Below are 24,563 nucleotides of genomic sequence, written 5' to 3' on the forward strand. Positions count from 1 at the left end.
GCGCCCGGGGCGCTCCCAAGTCGGCTGGGGACGCAGAGCCCGCGCGGCTTCCCCAGCCCTGCCCGTCTCCCGGGCCCGGCGCTAACCGGCTCGCGGACCCTGCCCTCCGCACCTCTCGGCTGGGCCCCCGGCGGCCGCTGACCCGGGAACCGCGGGCGCCCAGAGGGAACGCGATGGGACGGGGCGGGCGCGACCGGCGCTGCGCGGGCTGGGGCGGCGCGCGGCAGCCGCGGGCAGCGGCGGGGGGCGCGGAGCGCGGTGTGCGTGGCGGGGCGGTGCGGGGGGCGGCCGTGTGCGAGGCGCGAGTGTGAGCGCGCGCGGGAGGCTGGCGGGCGGGCTCCGGCAGTCGAGCGGCGCCCGCGGGCGAGCCGGGAGGGCGGCGGGAACCCAAAGTTGCCTCCTGGCGGGCCCGCGTCCTCTGAGGGGCGGGAGCCGGGACCACCGAAGCGGCGGCCGCGGACCCGGACTCCCACGGCACCTGGGCAGCGGCCCGCACGAGCGGCGGCGGCGTGGGCGGCGTTGGCGGCGGCGGCGGCGCGCGGGAAGCGAACCGGAGCTCCGGCGCAGCGCGGCGGCCGCCGGGGAACTCGGCTCAGGTGCGCGGCGAGAGGGGCGCGGGCCGGGGCCCTGCCTTGAGGACCGTGGGGGCCGGGGCCGCGCGCAGCGGTCGCGCCGGCCGGAGCACCGCCGCGGCGGGCGCCCGGGTGCCCCGTCCCGCTCCGGGGCCCCCGCCCCAGGCGGCCGCTCCGCCCTCGGCCTGCCTGCGCCCGCCCTCGACCCCGCGGTTCCTAGGGCATTGGCCGCGCCGCTGGGGGATCCCTCCGGGCTCAAGTTGCAAGGGGGCGGGCCCGGGCCGGAGGTGGAGTCTCCCGCCAATTGAAGGCTATAAATCGAGCTCTCGGCACGGCCAGAACCCAGATGCCTCGCCAGGCCGCCTCGCGGCTGGTGGTCGGGGAAGGCGACAGGGCCCAGGGGGCGTCGGGGCCTGCGGCCACCATGCTCCGCTCCCTGCTGCTTCACTCCCTGCGGCTCTGCGCCCAGACCGCCTCGTGCCTCGTGCTCTTCCCGCGCTTCCTGGGCACGGCTTTCATGCTGTGGCTCCTCGACTTCCTGTGCATCCGCAAGCACATCCTGGGCCGCCGCCGCCGCCGGGGGCAGCCCGAGCCCGAGGTGGAGCTCAACAGCGACGGCGAGGAGGTGTCCCCCGATGACCCGCCCATCTGCGTGTCGGACGACAACCGCCTGTGCACGCTGGCGTCGCTCCGGGCCGTGTGGCACGGCCAGCAGCTGGATTTCTTCAAGCAGGCGCACGAGGGCGGCCCGGCGCCCAACTCCGAGGTGGTTCTGCCTGACGGCTTCCAGAGCCAGCGCATCCTCGACTACGCCCAGGGGAACCGCCCGTTGGTGCTCAATTTCGGCAGCTGCACCTGACCGCCGTTCATGGCGCGCATGAGCGCCTTCCGACGCCTGGTCGCCAAGTACCAGCGCGACGTCGACTTCCTCATCATCTACATCGAGGAGGCGCACCCCTCCGACGGCTGGGTCACCACTGACTCCCCCTACGTCATCCCGCAGCACCGCAGTCTGGAGGACCGGGTCAGGGCGGCCAGGGTGCTGCAGCAAGGCGCGCCGGGCTGCGCCCTGGTGCTGGACACCATGGCCAACTCCAGCAGCTCGGCCTACGGCGCCTACTTCGAGCGCCTCTACGTCATCCAGAGTGGCACCATCATGTACCAGGGCGGCCGAGGCCCCGACGGCTACCAGGTCTCGGAGCTGCGCGCTTGGCTGCGGCGCTACGACCAGCAGCTGCGTGGCGCCCGGCCCCGGCGGGTGTAAGCGACCGAGGGACAACTGGCCGGACGGGGCGGGCTGGGCCTCGGAGCCGTCGAGGCTCACGGGCAAGCGCCAGAGGAACTTGAGCTTGGCGAGGCCCCAGTGACCCGGAGGGACTGAGACTGCGCCCTCGGCCAAGGGAAGCCCCGGTTCCCTGGGGCTGCTGCTGTGGCTGCCTCTCACCGGTACCTGCTGGCTCGCTCAAATCCCCCTCCCCCGGCTGGGAGCGCAGAGGCGGCGCGCGCCCCCGCCCGCGTGCGTGCCCCGGGCACTCGCCCGCACAGCACCGTCTCGTGCCAGCTCCGCGGCGCGCCTTCAGCCACGCGCGGGGCCCCGCGGTGCTCGCAGCGCGGAGACCTTGGTCGCGCCCGCGCGCAGCTGGGTTCCGGCAGCGCTCTCGGCAGTTGCCTGGCATCCACCTGTCGCTCTCGGAGAAGGGGAGTCCTGCTGCTTTTGTGTCTGTTTCTTGTCCCTGATTGGAGGGGGGAGGGACAGAGGAAGGAGAAGGGTGGGCAGGGTAGTGTCCCCCGTTTGCTTGGGGTGAGCGCGAGCCCCACTGCTGATGACGAGCCGCCTCTAACTGGTTTCCGCCACGAGCCGGTTCTGATTTGCAGGGGGCTTGAAGCAATGCCCGAAGCGAGAGGGGGAGACTGCCCTGGGTTTCCGGGAGGGGGCGTAGGGAGTGGGAGGTACGGGGTGGGGGGAGATGGCTGGAGAGGCACTCGGGAGGCTTGCTGCGCCGGGGGGAGAGGGACTCCCGGGGAGCAGGCTTTGGGTGGTGGGGTCTGGGGCAAGGGAGATTTGGGGGGGAAGCCTGGGGCCCCCGGAGTTGAGGAGACTGCCCGGCCGAGCTGCTGGCTGCGGGGCCGGGGGGCCGAGGGTCCCAGATTCAAAGGCCATTTGGTGAGCTTCGGGCTGGAGACATTCCCGTGTATAAACTTCTTAGGGGCTACAACAATAAAGGCTTGAAGTAAACTGCTTTCTGACTGCCTTCGGGACCTTTCTCTTCCCTTGCCTCTGTAGAGTGGCGGGAATTAAACACAAATCTGCCGACCGCGCCCTGGTGACCCTGGGGGAAAGGCAGGCCCGGGCGAGCGGGCGCCTCCCCGATAGGGATGCGGGATGCGGGTGGGGTGGGAGGCTTTCGGCGGCGGTGGGAGCGACAATCCGCGGCCACCTGCACGCGGCGGCGGGGAGCCTGGGGGCGGGAAAAGAGCGCAGAATCCCAACCCCACGGGGCCCAGGAGCGAAGCCGAGGCACCGGGGTCCCCTCTAGGCGCCGCGAGCGCGCCCATACACACGCACTCGCCGACAGCCGCAGCGGTCCCTGCAGCCGCCCGTCTAACTTGCCGTTCGCGCCAGCGGGGCGGAGGAGGGCTGCGGAGGCCGACGGGACTTCGGATCCCGTGAAGCCACCGTGCACCTAGCTCTTACCTGACCCCCCTCCCCACACCTGCAGAATCGTCTCCCGCCAATCCCTGCCTGCCTGCTGGGGTCCCTGGGAGGCGCGACTGGCAAAGCGCGGTGGCGGCCTCTCCAACACTCCAGCCACAGATCCTGCTGCTGAGCCGGGGGTACTGTGGGGTGCGCCCCCCACCCCGCGCCCGGGTCACCTCGCCTCTGTCCAGGCCCTCCTCCATGTCCCCAAATCGAGTCAAACATCGCCACCACCTCAAACCCGGTAGGGGCTGAGAAGCAGGGAAGGGGCAGGGTGAGGAGGTGAGAGAGACCACCAAGAGGGGCTGGTTGGTTCCAAGAGCCAGAGGGCCGATTCGGGGCTCCTGGCACAGGTCCCGGCCTATGGTCGCGGCCAAATGCGAATCCCCCGCAGTCTGCGCTCCCTCGCTCTCCTGCTGAGTGAGGGCAACACCGGAGCGCGCGACCCCCGAGGCGCGCACCTCCCTCCGCTGGTGACATCTTGAATAGGGAAGAAAAACTGGATAGGACGCGGGGGCCATGGCGGCTAGGGGCGGGGGCGGGGTGGGCGCGTGTGCACTTGGGGGCGCGGCTTGCGGCGGTTTAGCCTGTGTCGACCCGCATTCTGCTCCCAGCCCGCACGCCGCTCCCCCTTGACGACTTTTTGGAATGGACACCCTACACTGTGGGGTTTTCCCTTTAAATGGACTTAAGCTGAAACATAACTTTTTAAACAATTGGCACAGGTGGTTTTCGGAGTCTCTTCCCCGCGCCCGCGCCCTGCGCGCTCCGTCTCATCATCACCAAGCTCCCAGGAGAACACGGAGAAAGGCGGCGCCCACGCCAGACAGGGCCTGCCTGGAGCTCTCCGCCGCCGGCCGGCCCGGGTCCGGGCTTGGTGGCGCGGGGAAGCAGCGGCAGGGTTCAGCGGGAGCCGCTGCCGGGCCAGGCCCAGCGGGTTCCGGCTGCTCCCTGCACCCGAACGCGCTCAGAGCTGTCCCCGGGCGCGCCGGGCGGCCTCCCCTCCCGCGGAGCTGGCGCACCCGGGCTGCCTCCGGCTTCCCGGGCCACAAGTCTCAAGCGCTCAGCGCGGCGGCGCGGGGACCTGCGGCTCCGGAGGCTCCAGGAGATCAGAGTTTTCCCCCCCTCACCGCCCCTTTCTGTCCTCCCCTGCCCCCTTCCTCCTTCGTCTTTCCCTTGCTCTCTCGGCCCGTTCCCAATGCCTTTTCTTCTTCCTTGGACACTGCCCTGGCTGAGAACGCAGCGGTGTCACTGCGGAACAGAGGCGGGTCCCCAGGAGAGAGCAGACCTGCCCGCCATCACCTCCCGCCTGTGCGCTGAAACCCGGTGCCCCTGCGTTTCCCGTTTTAAAACAAGAGCGGGATTCCGCTTCTGCACCACCACTACCTTGTCCCTGCCCTGGCGCCCCTCGTCCTGAGTCGGTAAAGCAACCTTGGGGGGCCTGTCGGCCTTGGGCGCGCTCAGAGGCTGGCGGTGTCTCCACGAGGCACCTGCCCTGGAGAACGCAGGCCCAGACACCTCCGGCAGTCAGATGCGTCTGCCCTGCCGCTCTACTGCCCCGCCTTCCACAAAGTCGGTTGGATTGCTGTTGTTTTGCATTTTCCCAAGGCTCCCTCTCCTTTTAAGTGACAAACACCAAGATTATACAAAACCCATTCTTGATGTAAGTTTTAAATACACAGAAAAACACAGGAGTGCAAGCCTCATTCCAAGCAGGATTCCTCAGACAAATCAGGACCCGGCCAGGAGGTCAGGAACCATCTCACCCCACCAAGTCCAGCAGTCCCACCACGCCAGCAGGACGGGCACTGTCAAAGCTGCAGCACGCACGGCACCGGGGACTGTGGTTCCTGCAACTTTGGATTCAGTGATTCATGTGTGAGTGTGTGAGGTGTGCATGGACATGTCAGTGTATGTGTGCCAGTGTGTGCATGCCAGTGTGTTCTCCAGGCATGTGAGCGTGTGTCAGTGTGTGTTGTCCACCTGTGTCAGTGTGTGTGTGTACGTGAGTCAGTGCATGTGTGCTGTCCATGTGCGTGTGAGCTGGTGTGCAGGGGTGTGTCAGAGTGTGCATGCCAGTGTGTTGTCCATGTGTGTGAGTCAGTGTGTGTGGGTGTGTGGGTGTGAGTTGGTGTATGGGTGTCAGTGTGTGTGTGCCTGTGTGTTGTCTCCCCTGAGGGACCCCCTATTGTCACTGCTATTCACCCAGGGTGGGGCCTGTGGACCTTCATGGGCACCACGTGTCCTGGCCTCCGAGGAGAATGAGCGCCCTCCCGAGCCGGCACCGCGGCTCACTAGGCTAATCCTCCGCCTTGTGGCGCCAGCACACCGGGTTCTAGTCCCGGTTGGGGTGCCGGATTCTGTCCCGGTTGCCCCCCTTCCAGGCCAGCTCTCTGCTGTGGCCAGGGAGTGCAGTGGAGGATGGCCCAAGTACTTGGGCCCTGCACCCCATGGGAGACCAGGAGAAGCACCTGGCTCCTGCCTTCAGATCAGAGCGATGTGCCGGCCGCAGTGTGCCAGCCGCGGCAGCCATTGGAGGGTGAACCAATGGCAAAAGGAAGACCTTTCTCTCTGTCTCTCTCTCTCTCACTGTCCACTCTGCCTGTCAAAAAAAAATAAAAAGAAAGAAAAGAATGAGCGCCCTCCCGGGTAGGTTTCCCACAACCCGGTCCTGCCCAGGGTTTGGTGATCGCCCCTCTCACCCCACATACCCAACTGCCATCCCTGTGCGAGCCCTGCCCTGTGCCCAAATACTCATGTGTGCCTGGCAAAATCTGGGTGCTGGGTGTCAGAGCCCCTCCTCCCACCCAGGGAAACTCACCTCTGAGCTCAAGGAATGCTGGGATCACCGGATGGGGGCGGTGGACAGCCGTTGTCCTTACCATGGCCAGCAACCTCCATCATGGTCCAGCCCTGAGCAGGGAGGGGGAGGGACATTAAGGGAGCTCACAGGGATGGCGCAGGCGCCTCCCTCGGGAAGGGCGTCCTCGGCAGGGGGCACTGCAGACCCTGCTGGGGTTCAGAAAAAAGGAGCCCCTGGCCTGGCAGCAAAGTCTGAGAAGAGCCTTGGCCCCTCGTCTGGTGTCTTTGCTGAGCCCGTGGAGACAGGAGTCCAGGGTGTGGCACTGGCACAGGGGGTCAGAGGCAGATGTTGGGGGACACCTTGGTCCACCCTGACAGACACTGCTCGTCCACCTGCTGTGGGGCCGTCTCCGTGTCTCCTGGTGTGGGGGACACCTTGGTCCACCCTGACAGACACCTGCTCGTCCACCTGCTGTGGGGCCGTGCGGACAGTGCTTTGCCGGGTGTTTGATTAGGGTGCTCCGACGTTCCAGGATATGATCACCAGCCCACTTAGCTGGTGAGGAAGCCGAGGTCCCAGTGTGTTTAAGGGGAGCTGGGCCAAGGTGTTAGGAGGCTACACAGTGCTCCCCTCAAATTCCTGCGTTAAAGTCCGAGCCTCCAGCTCCTGGAAGTGTGGCCTTATTTGGAGACGGGGCCAGTGGAGAGGTGATTACATTAAATGAGGTCATTAGGGTGGACCTTAATCCCACTGGACTGGTGCCCTTACAGGAAGAGATCAGGAGAGGCTGTATAAGGACACAGTAGGTGGGTGCCCCCCACAGGCCCTGGACTGAGGAGGACAGCCTGGTGCCTCCCAGGAGTGAGGGAGGCATCCTGGCGAGGGCCAGGCTGTGGAACTTCCCGGTAGCCACTGAAGCCCACACATGCACGGGGCAAGGAAGAGAAAGTGCCTTTTTTCATTTCTTTTTCATGATTATTTTCATCTTATTTGAAAAGCAGAGAGACACAGAGAGATCTTCCATCTGCTGGTTCACTCCCCAAATGGCCACTACAGGTCAGGGCTGGGCCAGGTGGAAGCCAGGAGCCTGGAACTTAGTCTGGTGTCCCAGGGGGCGGCAGGGGCCCTCACGCTTCGGCCATCACCTCTGCCTCCCAGGTGCATTAGCCCGGAGCTGGGTGGGAAGCCGAGGAGCCAGGACTCCAACCAGGCACCCCGATAGGTGACGCAGATGTCCCAGGCGGCGGTGTCCCACCACCGTGCCCTGGAGTGTCTGACCCCTGGCCTTGCAGGGCCTGTGTGCTCCCCAGCTCCCCACCCCAAGGGGCTCCCACTCCCAGGGAGCTTGAGGTCCCGGCTGCAGGCCCAGGAAGGCACCGTGCAGCTCACAGGCGTGAGTGTGCAGACACCCGTGCAGCTCTGGAAGAATCCACCAGCCCTCCGTGTGGGTGGGCTGCGAGTGTTTGCTTACTTTCTTCCTGGTGCTTATCTGTAGCCTGTGATTTCCCTGTAGTGAACGCGCTGCTCTTACGACAGAAAAATAAAACCAAAAGCCACAGCAACCGTGGGGCAGGAGGAAGCCTGGGGGTGGGCAGGCCTCGGGGCCCGGGATGGGAGGGGAGGCGCTGGGGCCGAAGAAGGCTCCACTCACGCTGAGCCTCAGCCCGACAGCAAACTGGCTTCTCAGTAGTGCTGGGGAGTATTTTTTTTTCTTTTTCTTTTTCTTTTTTTATTTTTACTTATTTATTTATTTGACAGGCAGAGTGGACAGTGAGAGAGAGACAGAGAGAAAGGTCTTCCTTTGCCATTGGTTCACCCTCCAATGGCCACCGCGGCCGGCGCGCTACGGCCGGCGCACCACGCTGATCCGATGGCAGGAGCCAGGTGCCTCTCCTGGTCTCCCATGGGGTGCAGGGCCCAAGCACTTGGGCCATCCTCTACTGCACTCCCGGGCCACAGCAGAGAGCCGGCCTGGAAGAGGGGCAACCAGGACTGAATCCCGCGCCCTGACTGGGACTAGAACCCGGTGTGCCGGTGCTGCAAGGTGGAGGATTAGCCTAGTGAGTTGCTGTGTTGTTTGAGAATCGCATACAAATGGACATCCTGGGTTGCTGGTTTGATCTGGTTTTGATCCTGAGTTGTTGTTTTGGGCTTCGGTGGCTACAGGGCAGGAAGGGTGGACAGCATCAGAGAGGCGACCTCAGAGCTCAGAGGCCTGTGGGAGGCAGGTGGGGCTGTGGCTCTCGGCAGGGGCTGACCTCTGTGGCTGGACAAAGGTCCCCTGACTCTGCAGGGCCAGCACAGCGGCTGTGAGATCTGCGGGGCCCCGTGCAGCGTGAAGACGCAGGGCCCCTTTCTCAGCAGCACACAGCGTGTTCCCCTCTTCTGTGCCGTCTCCACTCGTCAGGGTGTTCATGTGCTAAACTGTCATTACAGGTCAGAAACAAGTGACCTCAGGACCAGTGTGTAGTGCAGCAGGGTCAGACCCAGCAGCTCCGCTTCGGATCCAGCTCCCTGCTAAGGCGCCTGGGAAAGCAGGGGAAGATGGCCCAAGTGCTTGGACCCCTGCACCCACATGGCAGACCAGCAGGAGTTCCAGGCTCCTGGTGTCAGCCTGGCTCAGCTCCAGCTGTTGTGGTCACTTGGGAAGTGAACCAGCAGATGGAAGAGCCTCTCTGTATGTATGTGAGTGTGAGCGTGAGTGTGTGTGTGTCTGTGGGCCCCCCCTCTGTCACTCTGTCATTCAAATAAATAAATAGACACAGCCCCCTGGGGCCGGTGCTGTGGCATAACAGGTGAAGCCACCGCCTGCAGTGCCGGCCTCCCATATGGGTGCCAGTTCGAGTCCTGGCTGCTCCACTTCTGATCCAGTTCTCTGCGGTGTCCTGGGAAAGCAGTGGAAGATGGCCCAAGTCCTTGGGCCCCTGAACCTGCGTGGGAGACCTGGAGGAAGCTCCTGGCTCCTGGCTTTGGATGGACCCAACTCCAGCTGTTGTGGCCATCTGGAGAGTGAACCAGCAGATGGAAGACCCCTCTCTCTCTCTCTCTCTCTCTCTCTCTCTCTCTGCCTCTGCCTCTGCCTCTCTGTAACTCTGCCTTTCAAATAAATAAAAAATTCTTTAAAATTTTTAAAAAATAGATACAGCCCCCAAAGCACAGCTAGACAAATGGGGTTGCATCAATCTAGAAGTTTTCTGCACAGCAAAGGAAAGAACAGAGGAAAGAAACAATCTAGGAAGTGGGAGGAAAGGATTGCAAACTATACTCCTGACCAGGGGTTGGTACCTAGAATATGAAAGGAACCCTAGCAACTCCAGAGCAAGAAAACAAAAAACACAATTTAAAAATGGGCCAAACAGATATTGTTCAAAAGAAGATATGCAAATGGCCAGCAAGCATATGAAAAAAAAAATGCTCAGGACCACTAATCCTCACACAAGTGCAAATCAAACCACCAGGAGCTCTCAGCTCACACCTGCAAGAACGCTGTTGTCCGGCTGTTGTCCCACACACAGAAGATCACACCTGTGGGCACAGGAAGCGGAGACAAGGCTACCCTGCTGGCAGGGATGCAAACAGAAAGGGGGCCCTCCAAGAGTAAGAGTGGAACACAGACAACCTGCTGATGCAGCCCCACTCCCGGGGAGTCCCAGGAAGAGACACCTGCACTCCACAGCCGACGCACGGACAAGGAAAACATGGCAGAGAGATGTGCATAGCCTTCCGTCCAAAAGCGAAAGAAATCCTGCGTTGTGAAGACACGGATGGGACCTGATGTACATGAAGAAAAATGAAGCAGGTGCTGAAAGACTTCAGATTGCATGACCCCACCAACACTGACAATCTAAGACGGGGGCTGGCGCTGTGGCGTAGCGGGTAAAGCCACTGCCTGCAGTGCCAGTGTTCTATATGGTGCCAGTTCCAGTCCCGGCTGCTCCACTCCTGATCCGGCTCTCTGCCATGGCCTGGGAAAGCAGTGGGAGGTGGCCTAAGTGCTTGGTGTAAGGCTGCCATAAAACACACCAAACACCAGAGTAAGGGAAAGAGTTTATTGGGGAAAACCCGACAGACAGAGGGAAGGGGCAAGAAGGAGAAAAAGAGCACGTGTCCGGGAAACAGGTCCTAACATCCCTTTTCCAGGAGGCAGGTAGGGAGGTAGGAGCATCGAATCCCATTAGGGTGGGGGTGGAGTTTTACACCGGTGGTTGGACCATGAGGTTTAGGGCCTAAGCCTATCATGCAACTGGTGACAGGGGCCAGGGCCTAAGATGGCATCTGGGGTTATATGGCATCACAAGACAGCACCATTTTACTAGCATTTGGGCCCCTGCCCCCACGTGGTAGACCTGGAAGAAGCTCCTGGCTCCTGGCTTCAGATTGGCCCAGCTCCAGCCATTGCAGCCATCTAGGGAGTGAACCAATGGATGGAAGACCTCTCTCTCTCTCTCTCTCTGCCTCTCTGTAACTCTGCCTTTCAAATAAATAATTCTTTTTTAAAAAGAACCTGAAAAAGTCAAACTCATAGAAGCAGAGGGTGGAAGGTGCTTGCCGGGGCCTGGCAGTGGCAGAGGAGACGGGCGGCTGTTGGTCAAAGGGTCCCGGATTTGGCTAGGATGCCTAAGTTCCACAAACCCAACGCAGAGCGTGGTGCCTGCAGTGGGAAGCACTCTGGTGAGCCCCAGGAGGCGTGCAAAGAGGGTAGGTCTGCAACGTTCCCGCCGCGCACGGCCAGCGGCTACGTGAAGTGCCAGCAGCTACGTGAAGTGCCGGGGGTGCTGGCTAGCTTGCAGGGAATCATCGCGTCAGCACATTCACCACCTGGGAGCGTCAGCCTGTGCTACACTGCTGCGGTCTACACCGCAGTACCTACAGTGTCTGTCAGTGACGCCCCCGGGGAAGCAGCGCTCACAACAGGGGAGTAACACAGGAGATGCCTAAGCAACCTCGGGGCATAGCTTTGGTTTCTCACCTTCCAGCCGTGGAGACCACGTGGCTCCTTGGGCTTCTATTGGTAGGATGGGGATTCTGCTACCTTTTTTTTTTTTTTTTTTTTTTACAGCCAGAGTAGACAGTGAGAGAGAGAGACAGAGAGAAAGGTCTTCCTTTGCCATTGGTTCACCCTCCAATGGACGCCGCAGCCGGCGCGCTGCGGCCGGCGCACCGCACTGATCCGATGGCAGGAGCCAGGTGCTTCTCCTGGTCTCCCATGGGGTGCAGGGCCCAAGCACTTGGGCCATCCTCCACTGCACTCCCTGGCCACAGCAGAGAGCTGGCCTGGAAGAGGGGCAACCGGGACAGAATCCGGCGCCCCGACCGGGACTAGAACCCGGTGTGCCGGAGCCGCAAGGCGGAGGATTAGCCTGTTGAGCCGCGGCGCCAGCCTCTGCTATCTTTTTAAAGATTTATTTGTTTGAAAGAATTAGAGAGAGAGGAGGAGAGACGGGGGTGGGGGAGATCTTCCATCTGCTGGTTCAATCCCCAAATGGACACAACAGCCGGGGCTGGGCCAGACCAAAGCCAGGAATCTGGAGCTTCTTCTGGGTCTCCAATGTGGGAGCATTGGGCCAGCCTCTGCTGCTTCCCCAGGCCTTTAGCAGGAGCTGGATCGGAGCAGCTGGGATTCAAATCAGCATCCATATGGGATGCCAGTGCTGCAGACAGCAGCTTAGCCGCTACACCGCAGCGCCGGCCCCGATTCCGCTATTTTGTACAACATTTTTTGGCTCTAATGCAAAGATGGGACTAAATTTAAGGCCTACCCTTTGTCCATCTTCCATTGTAATAAATAGGCTTTTTTTTTTTTAAGGAATTGGTTCATGCAATTGTGGAGGCTAAGAAGTCCAAGATCCACAGTGGTCAGAGACCCAGGAGAGCCAGTGGTGCATGCTCCAGCCTGTCGCTCCCCCTCTTCGTGGAGGAGCAACACAGGACCCTGCGCTGTTCTTTTGTTTGCTCGGCCCTCCCCGGGTTTGCTGCTGGTTCTTCCCGGGTTGGCTACTGTCCCTTCCACCTCCGTGGAAGGGCAGTTCCCCCTGGCCACATTCCCCACTTCCGCAGGGGAGCGGCACACCGCCGGCCGGCTCTCTCGGGGGCTGCACAGGTGTTCCCCTTAGATGTTCCCCTTAGATGTTCCTCGTGCATGCCGTCTCTCTCCTCCTTTATAGTCCTCCTCCGCCAATCCCAACTCGGCTGCCCACACGCCGAGTACGCTGCTCTCCTCCAATCAGGAGCAAGTCCTACAGTTTATTGGTTGAACTGGAGGCAGCTGTGCAGAAGCTGTTTACTTCTCTCCCAGCGCCATATTGTGGGAGAGCAGATGCATAGAACAAGTCCCAATTCCAGTAACTCAGTCCAGTCCGGATTGCTCCCCACACCAGCCCACGTCCAGTTCTGGGGGGCAGCAGAAGACAGGGTCCCAGCCTGGAGAGTGTCTGACTCCGCCCTGAGATCCTGACTCCACCCCTTTGTTCCACCTGGGGCGTCAACCAGCTGGGAGAGGCCCAGCCCTAGGGAGGGCCGCCAGCTTTCCTCCTCTCCCAGCTCAAACGTCACTCTCCCCCAGAAGCCATACTGCACCCAATATCTCTCCATTGGCCAAACGCAGGCAGGAACTCAACCTCCATGAGTTATTCACCTGAATCTTACCTCTCATCCCTCCAAGCTTGAGGGTCCAAGGAGAGAAAGCAAAGGAGGTGGGCACTGCTGGTGCCCCCCACCAGCCAAACCCCCATTGCCTGCTGCCAGACTCCGGAGCCCAGCTGTGGGTCCCGATAGGGGCTCTCTGCCTCGGGTCCTCCTGGAGCAGAGAAGTGTGGCTGAGAGACCACAGGTGACCTCCCCAGGACACAAGCTGTCAGTGCAGGCCCGTGGCCCAGATCTTCCCACTGCACTTGGTGGCCTCTCAGGGAATAGCCTCTGCCCAGAGTCACTGTCCCTGGGCTGGGCACCGTGAGGACGACAGGCGCTGCTCACACCAGATGCAGAGCCAGGGCCGGGCAGGGAAGGAACCAGGAGAGGGACTGCACCTGCAAAGGCCAAGAAATGGCAAAACCTGGCGTCCAGCCAGTGATGCAGGGCAGGTGTGTGCCTGTGCGCACGTGTGTACGTGGAGGTGTGTAATGTGTATGTGTGCATACATGTCTGTGTGTGCCTGTGTGTAATGTATGTGCATGTGTGTACAGGTGTGGTGTATAGTCTTACATGTTTGTGTGTCCATGTGTAGTGTGTCCATGTCTGTGTGTACTTGTGTGTGCTTGTGTGTAATGTAGGTACCTGTGTGTACAAGTGTGTGGTATACAGACTTACGTGTACGATGTGTGCATGTATGTGCTTATGTGTGTAATGTGTATGTGTGTACATGTGTGGTGTGTCCATGTCTGTATTTGTGTGTAATGTATATGCGTGTATGTACAAGTGTATGGTATAGAGCCTTGTGTACTGTGTGTACATGTGTGGTGTGTCCATGTCTGTGAGCAGTCGCATGTAACGTATATGCAAGTGTGTGCATGTGAGTGTGTGGTGTATAGTCTTGCATGCTTGTGTGTATATGTACAGCATGTCCACATCTGTGTGCACTTATGTGTGTGCTCACATGTAGCATGTGCTACACATGTATAGCATGTAGGCTGGAAGGTCCTCTGTGCAGTGAGCGCTTTACCCTGAAGGTCCTGGGGAGACAGGGAGAGCCACGCAGGTGAGCAGCAGGGGCCAGGAACAGGCCTCTCCCTGGGGTGGCTGCCCGCATCACCTGAGAGAAGATGCTGGGTTCTGGCCCCGCCCTGGCCACATCCCCCTCTCTGGCCCGAGCTTCCTTCCCACCCTTTGGGATGACGGCACCCAAGCCCCTGCTCTGGCAGAGCCTAGGACTTCCAAGCCTGGGGGGAACAGCAGCACCGGGCCCTGAGCTCTCCAGGACCCCCTCCCGGAGGAAGCAGCTGCCCTCCCCTCCCCTGCTGCCCGTGGGTGCACCTGATGTACACCTGGCCCTGCCCTGTGCTGACCCCTCCCCTCCCCTGCTGCCCGTGTGCACCTGATGTACACCCAGCCCTGCCCTGTGCTGACCCCTCCCCTCCCCACTGCCCGTGGGTGCACCTGATGTGCACCCAGCCCTGCCCTGTGCTGACCCCTCCCCTCCCCTGCTGCCCGTGGGTGCACCTGAGGTACTCCTGGCCCTGCCCTGTGCTGACCCCTCCCCTCCCCTGCTGCCCGTGGGCACACCTGATGTACACCCAGCCCTGCCCTGTGCTGACCCCTCCCCTCCCCTGCTGCCCGTGGGCACACCTGATGTACACCCGGCCCTGCCCTGTGCTGACCCCTCCCCTCCCCTGCTGCCCGTGGGTGCACCTGATGTACACCCAGCCCTGCCCTGTGCTGACCCCCCCCCTCCCCTGCTGCCCATGTGTGCACCTGATGTGCACCCAGCCCTGCCCTGTGCTGACCCCTCCCCTCCCCTGCTGCCCATGTGTGCACCTGATGTGCACCTGGCCCTGCCCTGTGCTGACCCCTCCCCTCCCCTGCTGCCCGTGGGCACACCTGATGTGCACCCAGCCCTGCCCTGTGCTGACCCCTCCCCTCCCCTGCTGCCCGTGGGCGCACCTGATGTACACCCGGCCCTGTCCTGTGCTGACCCCTCCCCTCCCCTGCTGCCCGTGGGCACACCTGATGTGCACCCAGCCCTGCCCTGTGCTGACCCCTCCCCTCCCCTGCTGCCCGTGGGCACACCTGATGTACACCCAGCCCTGCCCTGTGCTGACCCCTCCCCTTCCCACTGCCCGTGGGCACACCTGATGTGCACCCAGCCCTGCCCTGTGCTGACCCCTCCCCTCCCCTGCTGCCCGTGGGCACACCTGATGTGCACCCGGCCCTGCCCTGTGCTGACCCCTCCCCTCCCCTGCTGCCCGTGGGCACACCTGATGTACACCCGGCCCTGCCCTGTGCTGACCCCTCCCCTCCCCACTGCCCGTGGGCACACCTGATGTGCACCCAGCCCTGCCCTGTGCTGACCCCTCCCCTCCCCTGCTGCCCGTGGGTGCACCTGATGTACACCCAGCCCTGCCCTGTGCTGACCCCTCCCCTCCCCTGCTGCCCATGTGTGCACCTGATGTACACCCAGCCCTGCCCTGTGCTGACCCCTCCCCTCCCCTGCTGCCCATGTGTGCACCTGATGTACACCCAGCCCTGCCCTGTGCTGATCCCTCCCCTCCCCTGCTGCCCGTGGGCACACCTGATGTACACCCAGCCCTGCCCTGTGCTGGCCCCTCCCCTCCCCTGCTGCCCGTGGGCACACCTGATGTACACCCAGCCCTGCCCTGTGCTGACCCCTCCCCTTCCCACTGCCCGTGGGCACACCTGATGTGCACCCAGCCCTGCCCTGTGCTGACCCCTCCCCTCCCCTGCTGCCCGTGGGCACACCTGATGTGCACCCGGCCCTGCCCTGTGCTGACCCCTCCCCTCCCCTGCTGCCCGTGGGCACACCTGATGTACACCCGGCCCTGCCCTGTGCTGACCCCTCCCCTCCCCACTGCCCGTGGGCACACCTGATGTGCACCCAGCCCTGCCCTGTGCTGACCCCTCCCCTCCCCTGCTGCCCGTGGGTGCACCTGATGTACACCCAGCCCTGCCCTGTGCTGACCCCTCCCCTCCCCTGCTGCCCATGTGTGCACCTGATGTACACCCAGCCCTGCCCTGTGCTGACCCCTCCCCTCCCCTGCTGCCCATGTGTGCACCTGATGTACACCCAGCCCTGCCCTGTGCTGATCCCTCCCCTCCCCTGCTGCCCGTGGGCACACCTGATGTACACCCAGCCCTGCCCTGTGCTGGCCCCTCCCCTCCCCTGCTGCCCGTGGGCACACCTGATGTACACCCAGCCCTGCCCTGTGCTGACCCCTCCCCTCCCCTGCTGCCCGTGGGCACACCTGATGTGCACCCGGCCCTGCCCTGTGCTGACCCTCCCCTCCCCTGCTGCCCATGTGTGTACCTGATGTACACCCGGCCCTGCCCTGTGCTGGCCCCTCCCCTCTCCTCCGCCGCCCGTGGGCACACCTGATGTACACCCGGCCCTGCCCTGTGCTGACCCCTCCCCTCCCCTGCTGCCCGTGGGCACACCTGATGTACACCCGGCCCTGCCCTGTGCTGGCCCCTCCCCTCCCCTGCTGCCCGTGGGCACACCTGATGTGCACCCAGCCCTGCCCTGTGCTGACCCTCCCCTCCCCTGCTGCCCGTGGGCACACCTGATGTGCACCCGGCCCTGCCCTGTGCTGGCCCCTCCCCTCCCCCGCTGCCCGTGGGCACACCTGATGTACTCCTGGCCCTGCCCTGTGCTGGCCCCTCCCCTCTCCTCCGCCGCCCATGTGTGTACCTGATGTACACCCGGCCCTGCCCTGTGCTGGCCCCTCCCCTCTCCTCCGCCGCCCGTGGGCACACCTGATGTACACCCGGCCCTGCCCTGTGCTGGCCCCTCCCCTCCCCCGCTGCCCGTGGGCACACCTGATGTACTCCTGGCCCTGCCCTGTGCTGACCCTCCCCTCTCCTCCGCCGCCCGTGTGTGTACCTGATGTGCACCCAGCCCTGCCCTGTGCTGACCCTCCCCTCTCCTCCGCCGCCCGTGGGCACACCTGATGTGCACCCGGCCCTGCCCTGTGCTGGCCCCTCCCCTCTCCTCCGCCGCCGGGGGCCCTGCAGAGCCATAGAGCGAGGCTCTCGTGTGGACTCCAATGGACGACCCCACTGAGAGACGTGCAGTCCTGCTCGCAAGGGCCGTGGAACGGTTGGCCCAGCCCCATCTGTGAACCAGCACGACTGCCCTCAAAGTCCCCAGAGGGCGGTCACAAGCTGGCCAGCCCTGACGAGCGGGGCGGGGCCAGCAGCATCCTGGAAGAGGGAGGAACTGGGCAGCCCATGTGCACCCACAGCTCCTTTGGCAAATGCTTCCTCAAGGCCCACAGGGAGCCCGCCAGGGTTCCTGCTCCACAGGACGCAAAACCCAGCCAGGCCCGAGCGGACCTCACTCGGCCCAGACCCACTCTGGTTCATAAAAACAGTAACAGATCCACAGGGAGCTTCCTCAGGGGGTCCCAGGGCTGGGCTCCAAGAGAACCCATGTGGCTATCACACTCAGCTCAGAATCGCCCAGTGGGGCCGATGCTGTGGTGTAGCTGACTAAGCCTCTGCCTGCAGCACTGGCGTCCCATACGGGTGCTGGCTCCAGGCTGCGCTGCTCCACTTTCTCTTTTTTTTTTTTTTTTAAGATTTATTTGTTTGAAAAGCAGAGTTACAGAGAGGCAGAGGCAGAGAGAGAGAGGTCTTCCATCTGCTGGTTCACTCCCCAGTTGGCAACAAAAGTCAGAGCTGCACCAATCCGAAGCCAGGAGCCAGGAGCTTCTTCTGGGTCACTCATGCAGGGGCAGGGGCCCAAGGACTCGGGCCATCTTCTACTACTTTCCCAGGCCATAGCAGAGAGCTGGGTAGAAAGTGAAGCAGCCAGGACTCGAACTGGCGCCCATATAGGATGCCAGCACTGCAGGCGGCGGCCTTACCAGCTACATCACAATGCCAACCTTGGCTGCTCCATTTTCTTTTTTTTTTTTCTTTGACAGACAGTTAGACAATGAGAGATAGAGACAGAAAGGTCTTCCTTCCGTTGGTTCACCCCTCAAATGGCCGTCACAGCCGGCGCTGCGCCAATCTGAAGCCAGGAGCCAGGTGCTTCCTCCTGGTCTCCCATGTGGGTGCAGGGCCCAAGCACTTGGGCCATCCTCCACTGCCCTCCCGGGCCACAGCAGAGAGCTGGACTGAAGAGGAGCAACCGGAACTAGAACCCGGTGCCCATATGGGATGCCGGCGCCGCAGGCAGAGGATTAACCAAATGAGCCTCGGTGCCAGCCCCGGCTGCTCCAGTTTCAATCCAGCTCCCTGCTAATGCTCCTGGGAAAGCAGTGGAAGATGCCCCAAATCCTTAGCCCCCTGCACTCACGTGGGAGACCCAGCTGAAGCTCCTGGCTCCTGGCTTCAGCCTGACTCAGCCCTGGCCATTGCAGCCATTTGTGGAATGAACCAGCAGATGGAAGAGCTCTCTCTCACTCTCTCTCTCTCTTTCCCTCCCTCCCTTCCTCCCTCCCTCTTTAACTCTTTCAAATAAAATAAATAAATCTTTAAAAAAAAGTGACCCAGCACCTTCTAGAAACTTCCTGAGGCCCACCTGCTCCAGGAGCAGGAGCACTGGCTGGAAGGCATGCCAAGGTCACACAGCGGGATGCCCCCAGGGACAGGCTGGACCAGGGCTACCATTTGGGGAGAAAACTTCCAAAGTCATAATTTATTTTTTTAAAGATTTATTTATTTATTTGAAAGTCAGAGTTACACAGAGAGAGAAGGAGAGGCAGAGAGAGAGAGAGAGAGAGAGAGAGAGAGAGAGAGAGAGGTCTTCCATCCGCTGGTTCACTCCCTAATTGGTTCAATGGCCAGAGCTGAGCTGATCTGAAGCCAGGAGCCAGGAGCTTCTTCCTGGTCTCCCACACGGGTGCAGGGGCCCAAGGACTTGGGCCATCTTCTGCTGCTTTCCCAGGCCACAGCAGAGAGCTGGATCAGAAGTAGAGCAGCGGGGACTCAAACCAGCGCCCATATGGGATACCAGCACTGTGGTGGCTTTACCCGCTACACCACAGTGCCAGCCCCATAATTTATTTTTAGATTGATTGATTTATTTGAATGGCAGGGAGGGAGAGAAAGAGAGAGAGAGAGAGAGAGATCTTCTAAGCACTGATTCACTCCCAGTCGTGACAAGGGCTGAGCCAGGAGGAAGCCAGGAGCCAGGAACCCCACCCTGGTCTCCCACATGAGTGGCAGGAATTCAAGCACTTGGGCCATCACTGCTGCCTCACAGCGCATTAGCAGGGAGCTGGGTGAGAAGCGGAGCAGCCGGGACTCCAACTAGCATTGCAGTCAGGAATGCGGGTGTCTGAAATGGAGGCTTAACCTAACACTGCGCCACAAGGCTGGCCCTAGCCAAAGTCGTAATTTAAAAGTAAGGCATGGCTGGACAGCAGACTCCAGCACAGGGACCCCCGAGGGAGCCCCGCACAGGATGCGAGGCCTCAGCCCCACTGGGACCAACGAGGAGGACGTCACTGCACACCCCGACTCGCCCTGCACACAGGCAGACGGGCGGCGGAACCAAGACAGCACGCTGCCGTCTCCTTTTGGAGGAAGCAGTAGGAGCATTTGCCAGAAGACGCCGCTTCACACCTGGGAGCACGCTGCTGTCACAGAGGAGCGGGGGCAGGGCACAAGATCAGTGCTGCCAAGGATGTGGGCGCTGCCTGTGGGAAGGCGGAATAGGAAACAGTGTGGTGGCGCCCATAAACTGAACAACACGATCACCACGATCAACAGGTCCGCTTCTGCGTCTACACTGAGAGGGGCTGGAGTCAGGACTCACAGAGACGGTTGCACACCCACGCTCGCAGCAGCTCTATTCACAACAGCTACAGCGGGAAGGACCACCCGCACACAGATGCACAAACAAAATGTGGTCTGTCCGTGCGCCCGGATATCACTCAGCTTCGGAAGGGAGGGTGCCGGCGCCGGGTGCAGTGGCTAAGACTGCTTGGGGCACCTGCATCCCGTGTCAGAGGGCCTGGGATCCTGAATGCCTCCACTACCAGGCCCAGCTCCCTGCCACGCATGCCGTGGGAGGCAGTGGGCCTGGCCCCGGTAGTTAGCTCCCTGCCACCCACATGGGAGGCCTGGATCGAGTTCCCGGGGCCTGGTTCAGCCCTGCCGTTGCAGGCATTTAGGGAGTGAACCAGCAGATGGGGGTTCTCTCCGGCTCTCTCTCCCCCTCAAGTAAGTAAATGAATAACTTCCTTCAAATCAGAGACAGCACGTAGAGCAGCAGCCGCCACAGGTGGCAGTGGGGGCAGGAGGCAGAGGGGTGTCAGCACGCACTCTCCCCTGCGGGAGACGAAGGGGTCAGGTCGCGCCGGGCTGAGTCTGAGGGGTGCGTGTGCAAGTGGCTGCACTCCTCAGCTGATGTGAAATATTCCACAATGTGGGGTGAACACCCAGAGCCCGCTCCCCTGTCCTACCCGACTCCACCTCCTGCAGAGGGAAGGAAGACGCAGGAGCCCGGGCCTGGTCGTGGGCTCTGCCGCTGTCACAGCCCTGGTCCCCGGGGGACACTGGGGCCACAGGCTCAAGAGAGCTTGCCCTCGAGGGGCTCCCACTGCCCTGGGGGCTTCTTTCAGCCCTGCTTGCTAGCCCCTGCCTGTGGGGAGCAACCCGGACTAGACTGAGTTACTGGAATTAAGACTTATTCTATGCATCTGCTCTCCCACAATATGGCGCTGGGAGAGAAGTAAACAGCTTCTACACAGCTGCCTCCAGTTCAGCTAATAAACTGTAGGACTTGCTCCTGATTGGAGGAGAGCAGCGTACTCGGCGTGTGGGCAGCCGAGTTGGGATTGGCGGAGGAGGACTATAAAGGAGGAGAGAGACGGCATGCACCGGGAACATCTATGGGGAACATCTAAGGGGAACACCTGTGCAGCCCCCCGAGAAAGCCGGCCGGCGGTGTGCCGCTCCCCTGCGGAAGTGGGGAATGCGGCCAGGGGGAACTGCCCTTCCACGGAGGTGGAAGGGATAGTAGCCAACCCGGGAAGAACCAGCAGCAAACCTGGGGAGGGCCGAGCAGACGAAAGAACAGCGCAGGGTCCTGTGTTGCTCCTCCACGAAGAGGGGGAGCGACACCTGCCCTGAGACCAAAAGCCCCTTCCTTCCTCCTGGACCCACCGGGATCCTGGAGAGAGCCCTGCCCGTTGAGTTCCTGTCTCTCTGCTGACCCCAAAGGCGCTGCACAGTCCCGGGCCGGCCCTGGCTGAGCCCCCGGGGCAGGACGGCGCACAGCTCTGCCAGGCGGGATTGCTCCAGTGGGGGCTTCCGGGGCAGCCCCCTTGCTCACGCTGCCAGCAAGTGCAGAGGCCGCATGTGAACTCAGGGCCTGAGCCTTCCCCTCGCGTGGCCACGGCTGCACGTGGCTGCTGGGGCTGACTGCGCAGACCGAGAGCTCGCCCTGGCCACCTATGAACTGCGTGCCCCAGGAAAATCATTTCCTCCCCCTGCCTTGGTTTCCCTGTTTGTAACAGGAGGGGTGAGAGGAGCAGCCACATCCTTGGACTCTCGGGCACACTGCTGAAGGCAGCACAAGGCGGCGCTAACCACAGGGAGGACACCCCGGTGCCGCCACGCGCCCTGCCCTCCTCCACCCCTCAGGAGCCTCAGGCGGGGCCCAGGCCTGAAGCTTCTGTGTGTGGAGCGAGTTTGCAGGTGCCAAGACACATCTGGAAAATAAGCCATTAGAGAAAGTATCTCTCTTACCACCTTCTACTCTCCACAGCTGCACAGGCCACCGGGGAGGAGAGGCCGAGGGCTGTCGGAGGGCTGTCCGGCAGAAGGGCCAGGCGACACCTGCGGTGAAAACGAAGCTCCAGGACTTGGGCAGACGGGCTGGGTAGGAAATGTGCCCAAGGCCCTCGCCCAACAGGGGACACCCTGATGCCTGGCACTGAGGGGACAGGACTGGAGCTGGGATGTGCCCCAACGCGAGGCTTCTGTCGCCACATCCCACATCCCCGGCAGGGACAGAGCAAGGAGGTGGAGCCGTCACAGGACCGCGGTGGCCGGCACAGGGCGATCAGGGCTTTGCTTTCCGCCCCCATCGTTTGTCTCCAAGGAAAGTGTAGGATGGGTCTTCAAAAAGCTCATGAAAATGCATATTATTTTTAAAAAAAAACTATGCCTAGATTTCACAACTATCTTTTAATTCCGTCTTTCCACTGAGGCGCAGGTGGTGTATTCATGGAGGGCCGCTGTCTGGGAAGAGAGGGGCTCCCAGGACCCCAGTGAGGGGACAGTCGTAGGTGGGCCTGGGCCCCTCCCACCAGAGCTGGCAGAGCTGGGAGCTGAAGGCTAAAGCTCCCTGGAGCCAGCAGCTGCCGCTCCTGCCCCCGGCCCACGCGCCTTTCAGCTGTGCACCATGTGGCTGCTTCTTTCCAAGAAGTTTAGAAACAGCTCCCGGCTGCCCACGGCACGCACGGAATCCTGATGACTTCCATGTAAGTGGATCTGAGACACATGGAGTGAGTCCAGAGCCTTGAAGAAATGCAGCTTCACCCACAGCAGTGCTGAGTGGGATGGGAGGGCACCGCACGCCCAGGAGGCCTGAGGTTCGGTAGGGCTCACAGCCCACTGCTCAGGGGCACAGGCCCACTGCACACACAAGAGACACCACAAACCTCGCACACAGAAACAGACACACAAGCCAGGTGTGCATACAGAGTCAGGCACGCCCACATACTCCTGCATACACACAGAGCCTCATGCACACACCAGTGCACACCACACACACACAACCTCATGTTCACACATGCATGCACACACAGACACCAGCTCCTTTCACTCAAAGCCACAGTCCTCAGGCTGGGACCCTTCACTCTCGCCTCTTCTCCTCTCCTTCTTCCTCTGCCTTCTGAGAGAGCCAGCAATACCTGATTGGGCGTGCTGGGCCTTGAGTGGACAGCCTGAATCCTCACCTGCCCCTCTTTGAGAGTTGCCAGGGCTCATGGTGGTGGTGAAGGACCCGCCTTCTTTGACAAGGGTGAAAAATGTTGGGATGCCTTTGGAAGAGCCAGAACTAGATCTGCTTACCTGCTTCCCAAATCCAGTAACAGCTCAGGAAACACATCCATCATTCCATCTACCCAAATCCATCCTTCTATCCACTCAAATCCACCATCCATACACCCAAACCCATCCTTCCATCCATCCAAACCCTTCATCCACTCACCCAAATGCACCATCTATACATGCAAATCCACCAACCACCCACCCATCAAAACCCACCATCCATCCATGTATCCACCCACCCATCCATCTAGACCCACCACCCATCAAAATCCACCATCCATCCATCTATCCACCCACTCACCCATCTAGACCCACCACCCATCAAAATCCACCACCCATCCATCTATCCACCCACCCATCCATCTAAACCCACCATCCATCATCATTCTATCCATCCAGATCCATCATCCATCCACCCACCCACCCACCCATCCATCCATCCTTCTATACATGCAAATCCAACCATCCATCCACCCAAATCCATCTCCATCCATCCACCCATCCATCCAGCCTTCTATACATGCAAATCCAACCATCCATCCACCCAAATCCATCTCCATCCATCCACCCATCCATCCAGCCTTCTATACATGCAAATCCAACCATCCATCCACCCAAATCCACCATCTATCTGCCCAATTCAAAACCCAATGGGTTGCAATGGAGAAAACAATCGACAAATATTTCAATGACCTCTTGCTCTGGGCTGAGCCCTTAGACTCAAATAATTTCCCAGATGAATGTAAGACCCCTTACTCCAGTCCCGACACAGCCTCACGGCCTCCCTCAGCTTGAAGACTTGGCCCTGGCGTGGCTGGGAAGGCTGCTGATTGGGAGCGTCTGCGAGATTCTACAAGCGTCAGTAGAGCAATGGGGTCGATTCTGCGCAAACATGACCCACACACGGCGGGGACCGCATCTGGGCAACAAACCCGCCCTGCACACAGGTTGTCGAGTGAGGCGGCCGGGCAGGCACCCGCATTGCCTGAGGACAAGCATTGTTCCAACGTCCGGAAATACGATCGCACTGCGGAAAGCTCACGAACCCTGTTAGCAAATTGTGAAACTCACGGCTCTGTTCCGTGCGTGCCGCAGAACACGGCAGCTGCTCTCAATTAGGGCGGTTTCTGCCTCAAGGAACGGCTGAGTCCAATTCCAGCGGGTTTCCTGGCAGATGTCGGTATTTCAGGATCGGGGGTCCCAGAAGACCCAGACTCTTCCCCACCCAGCCTCCCTCAGGCTGGCAGCACCCCAGGACGCAGGCAGGATGGCAGCAGCCTTTCTGAGGTGACATCTGGGCCTGGTAACCCAAGGAAGGAGACGGACTCTCCAGTGGCACCCTCAGGGCAAGTGGAAACGCCCGAGAAACCTCCAACAGATGCGCTGACCAGGTCACATGACCCTGGCTCACTGGCCATGATGGGGCACGTGATGGTCCAGCCTCAATCACCGGCTAGCGGGTTAGAGCAGACAGCGGTGCTGACAGATGGCCGGGAGGTGTCCAGGACATCCGAGAGGCAGACGTGCATGGCATGGAGCAGGCGGAAGCAAAGAAAGGGAAAAGGAAACATTAAATCTGCACGGTCTCAGCTACAGACAGATGGCCAGACGTGTGCCCGTGTGCGCAGGGCGCATGTGCAGAGGGCACACAGAGGAAATACAAGGACACCTGAGAAAGTGCAGAAAGTGGAGTTAGAGGACGCTTGCTGGGTGCACAAAACGTTGTGACAATGAGGGGTCTCAGGCAAGTTCGTGGACGATGAAAATAAGTCCATGCATGGATTTCCAAATGTGCTGGAATAAAGTTCTC

At 61.3% G+C, this 24,563-nt stretch overlaps 1 protein-coding gene across 1 annotated transcript; it reads left to right on the forward strand.

The window, feature by feature from the left end:
* The first annotated feature begins 273 nt into the window (after positions 1-273).
* DIO3 (iodothyronine deiodinase 3) lies at positions 274-2,812 on the forward strand. Its single transcript, XM_008248683.4, has one exon. The coding sequence runs from the start codon at positions 919-921 to the stop codon at positions 1,834-1,836; it is 918 nt and encodes a 305-aa protein (XP_008246905.2). The 5' UTR covers positions 274-918; the 3' UTR covers positions 1,837-2,812.
* Positions 2,813-24,563: the final 21,751 nt, after the last annotated feature.

The sequence above is a fragment of the Oryctolagus cuniculus genome, chromosome 20 (genome assembly GCF_964237555.1).
Source record: "Oryctolagus cuniculus chromosome 20, mOryCun1.1, whole genome shotgun sequence".
In the NCBI taxonomy this organism is placed as follows: domain Eukaryota; kingdom Metazoa; phylum Chordata; class Mammalia; order Lagomorpha; family Leporidae; genus Oryctolagus; species Oryctolagus cuniculus.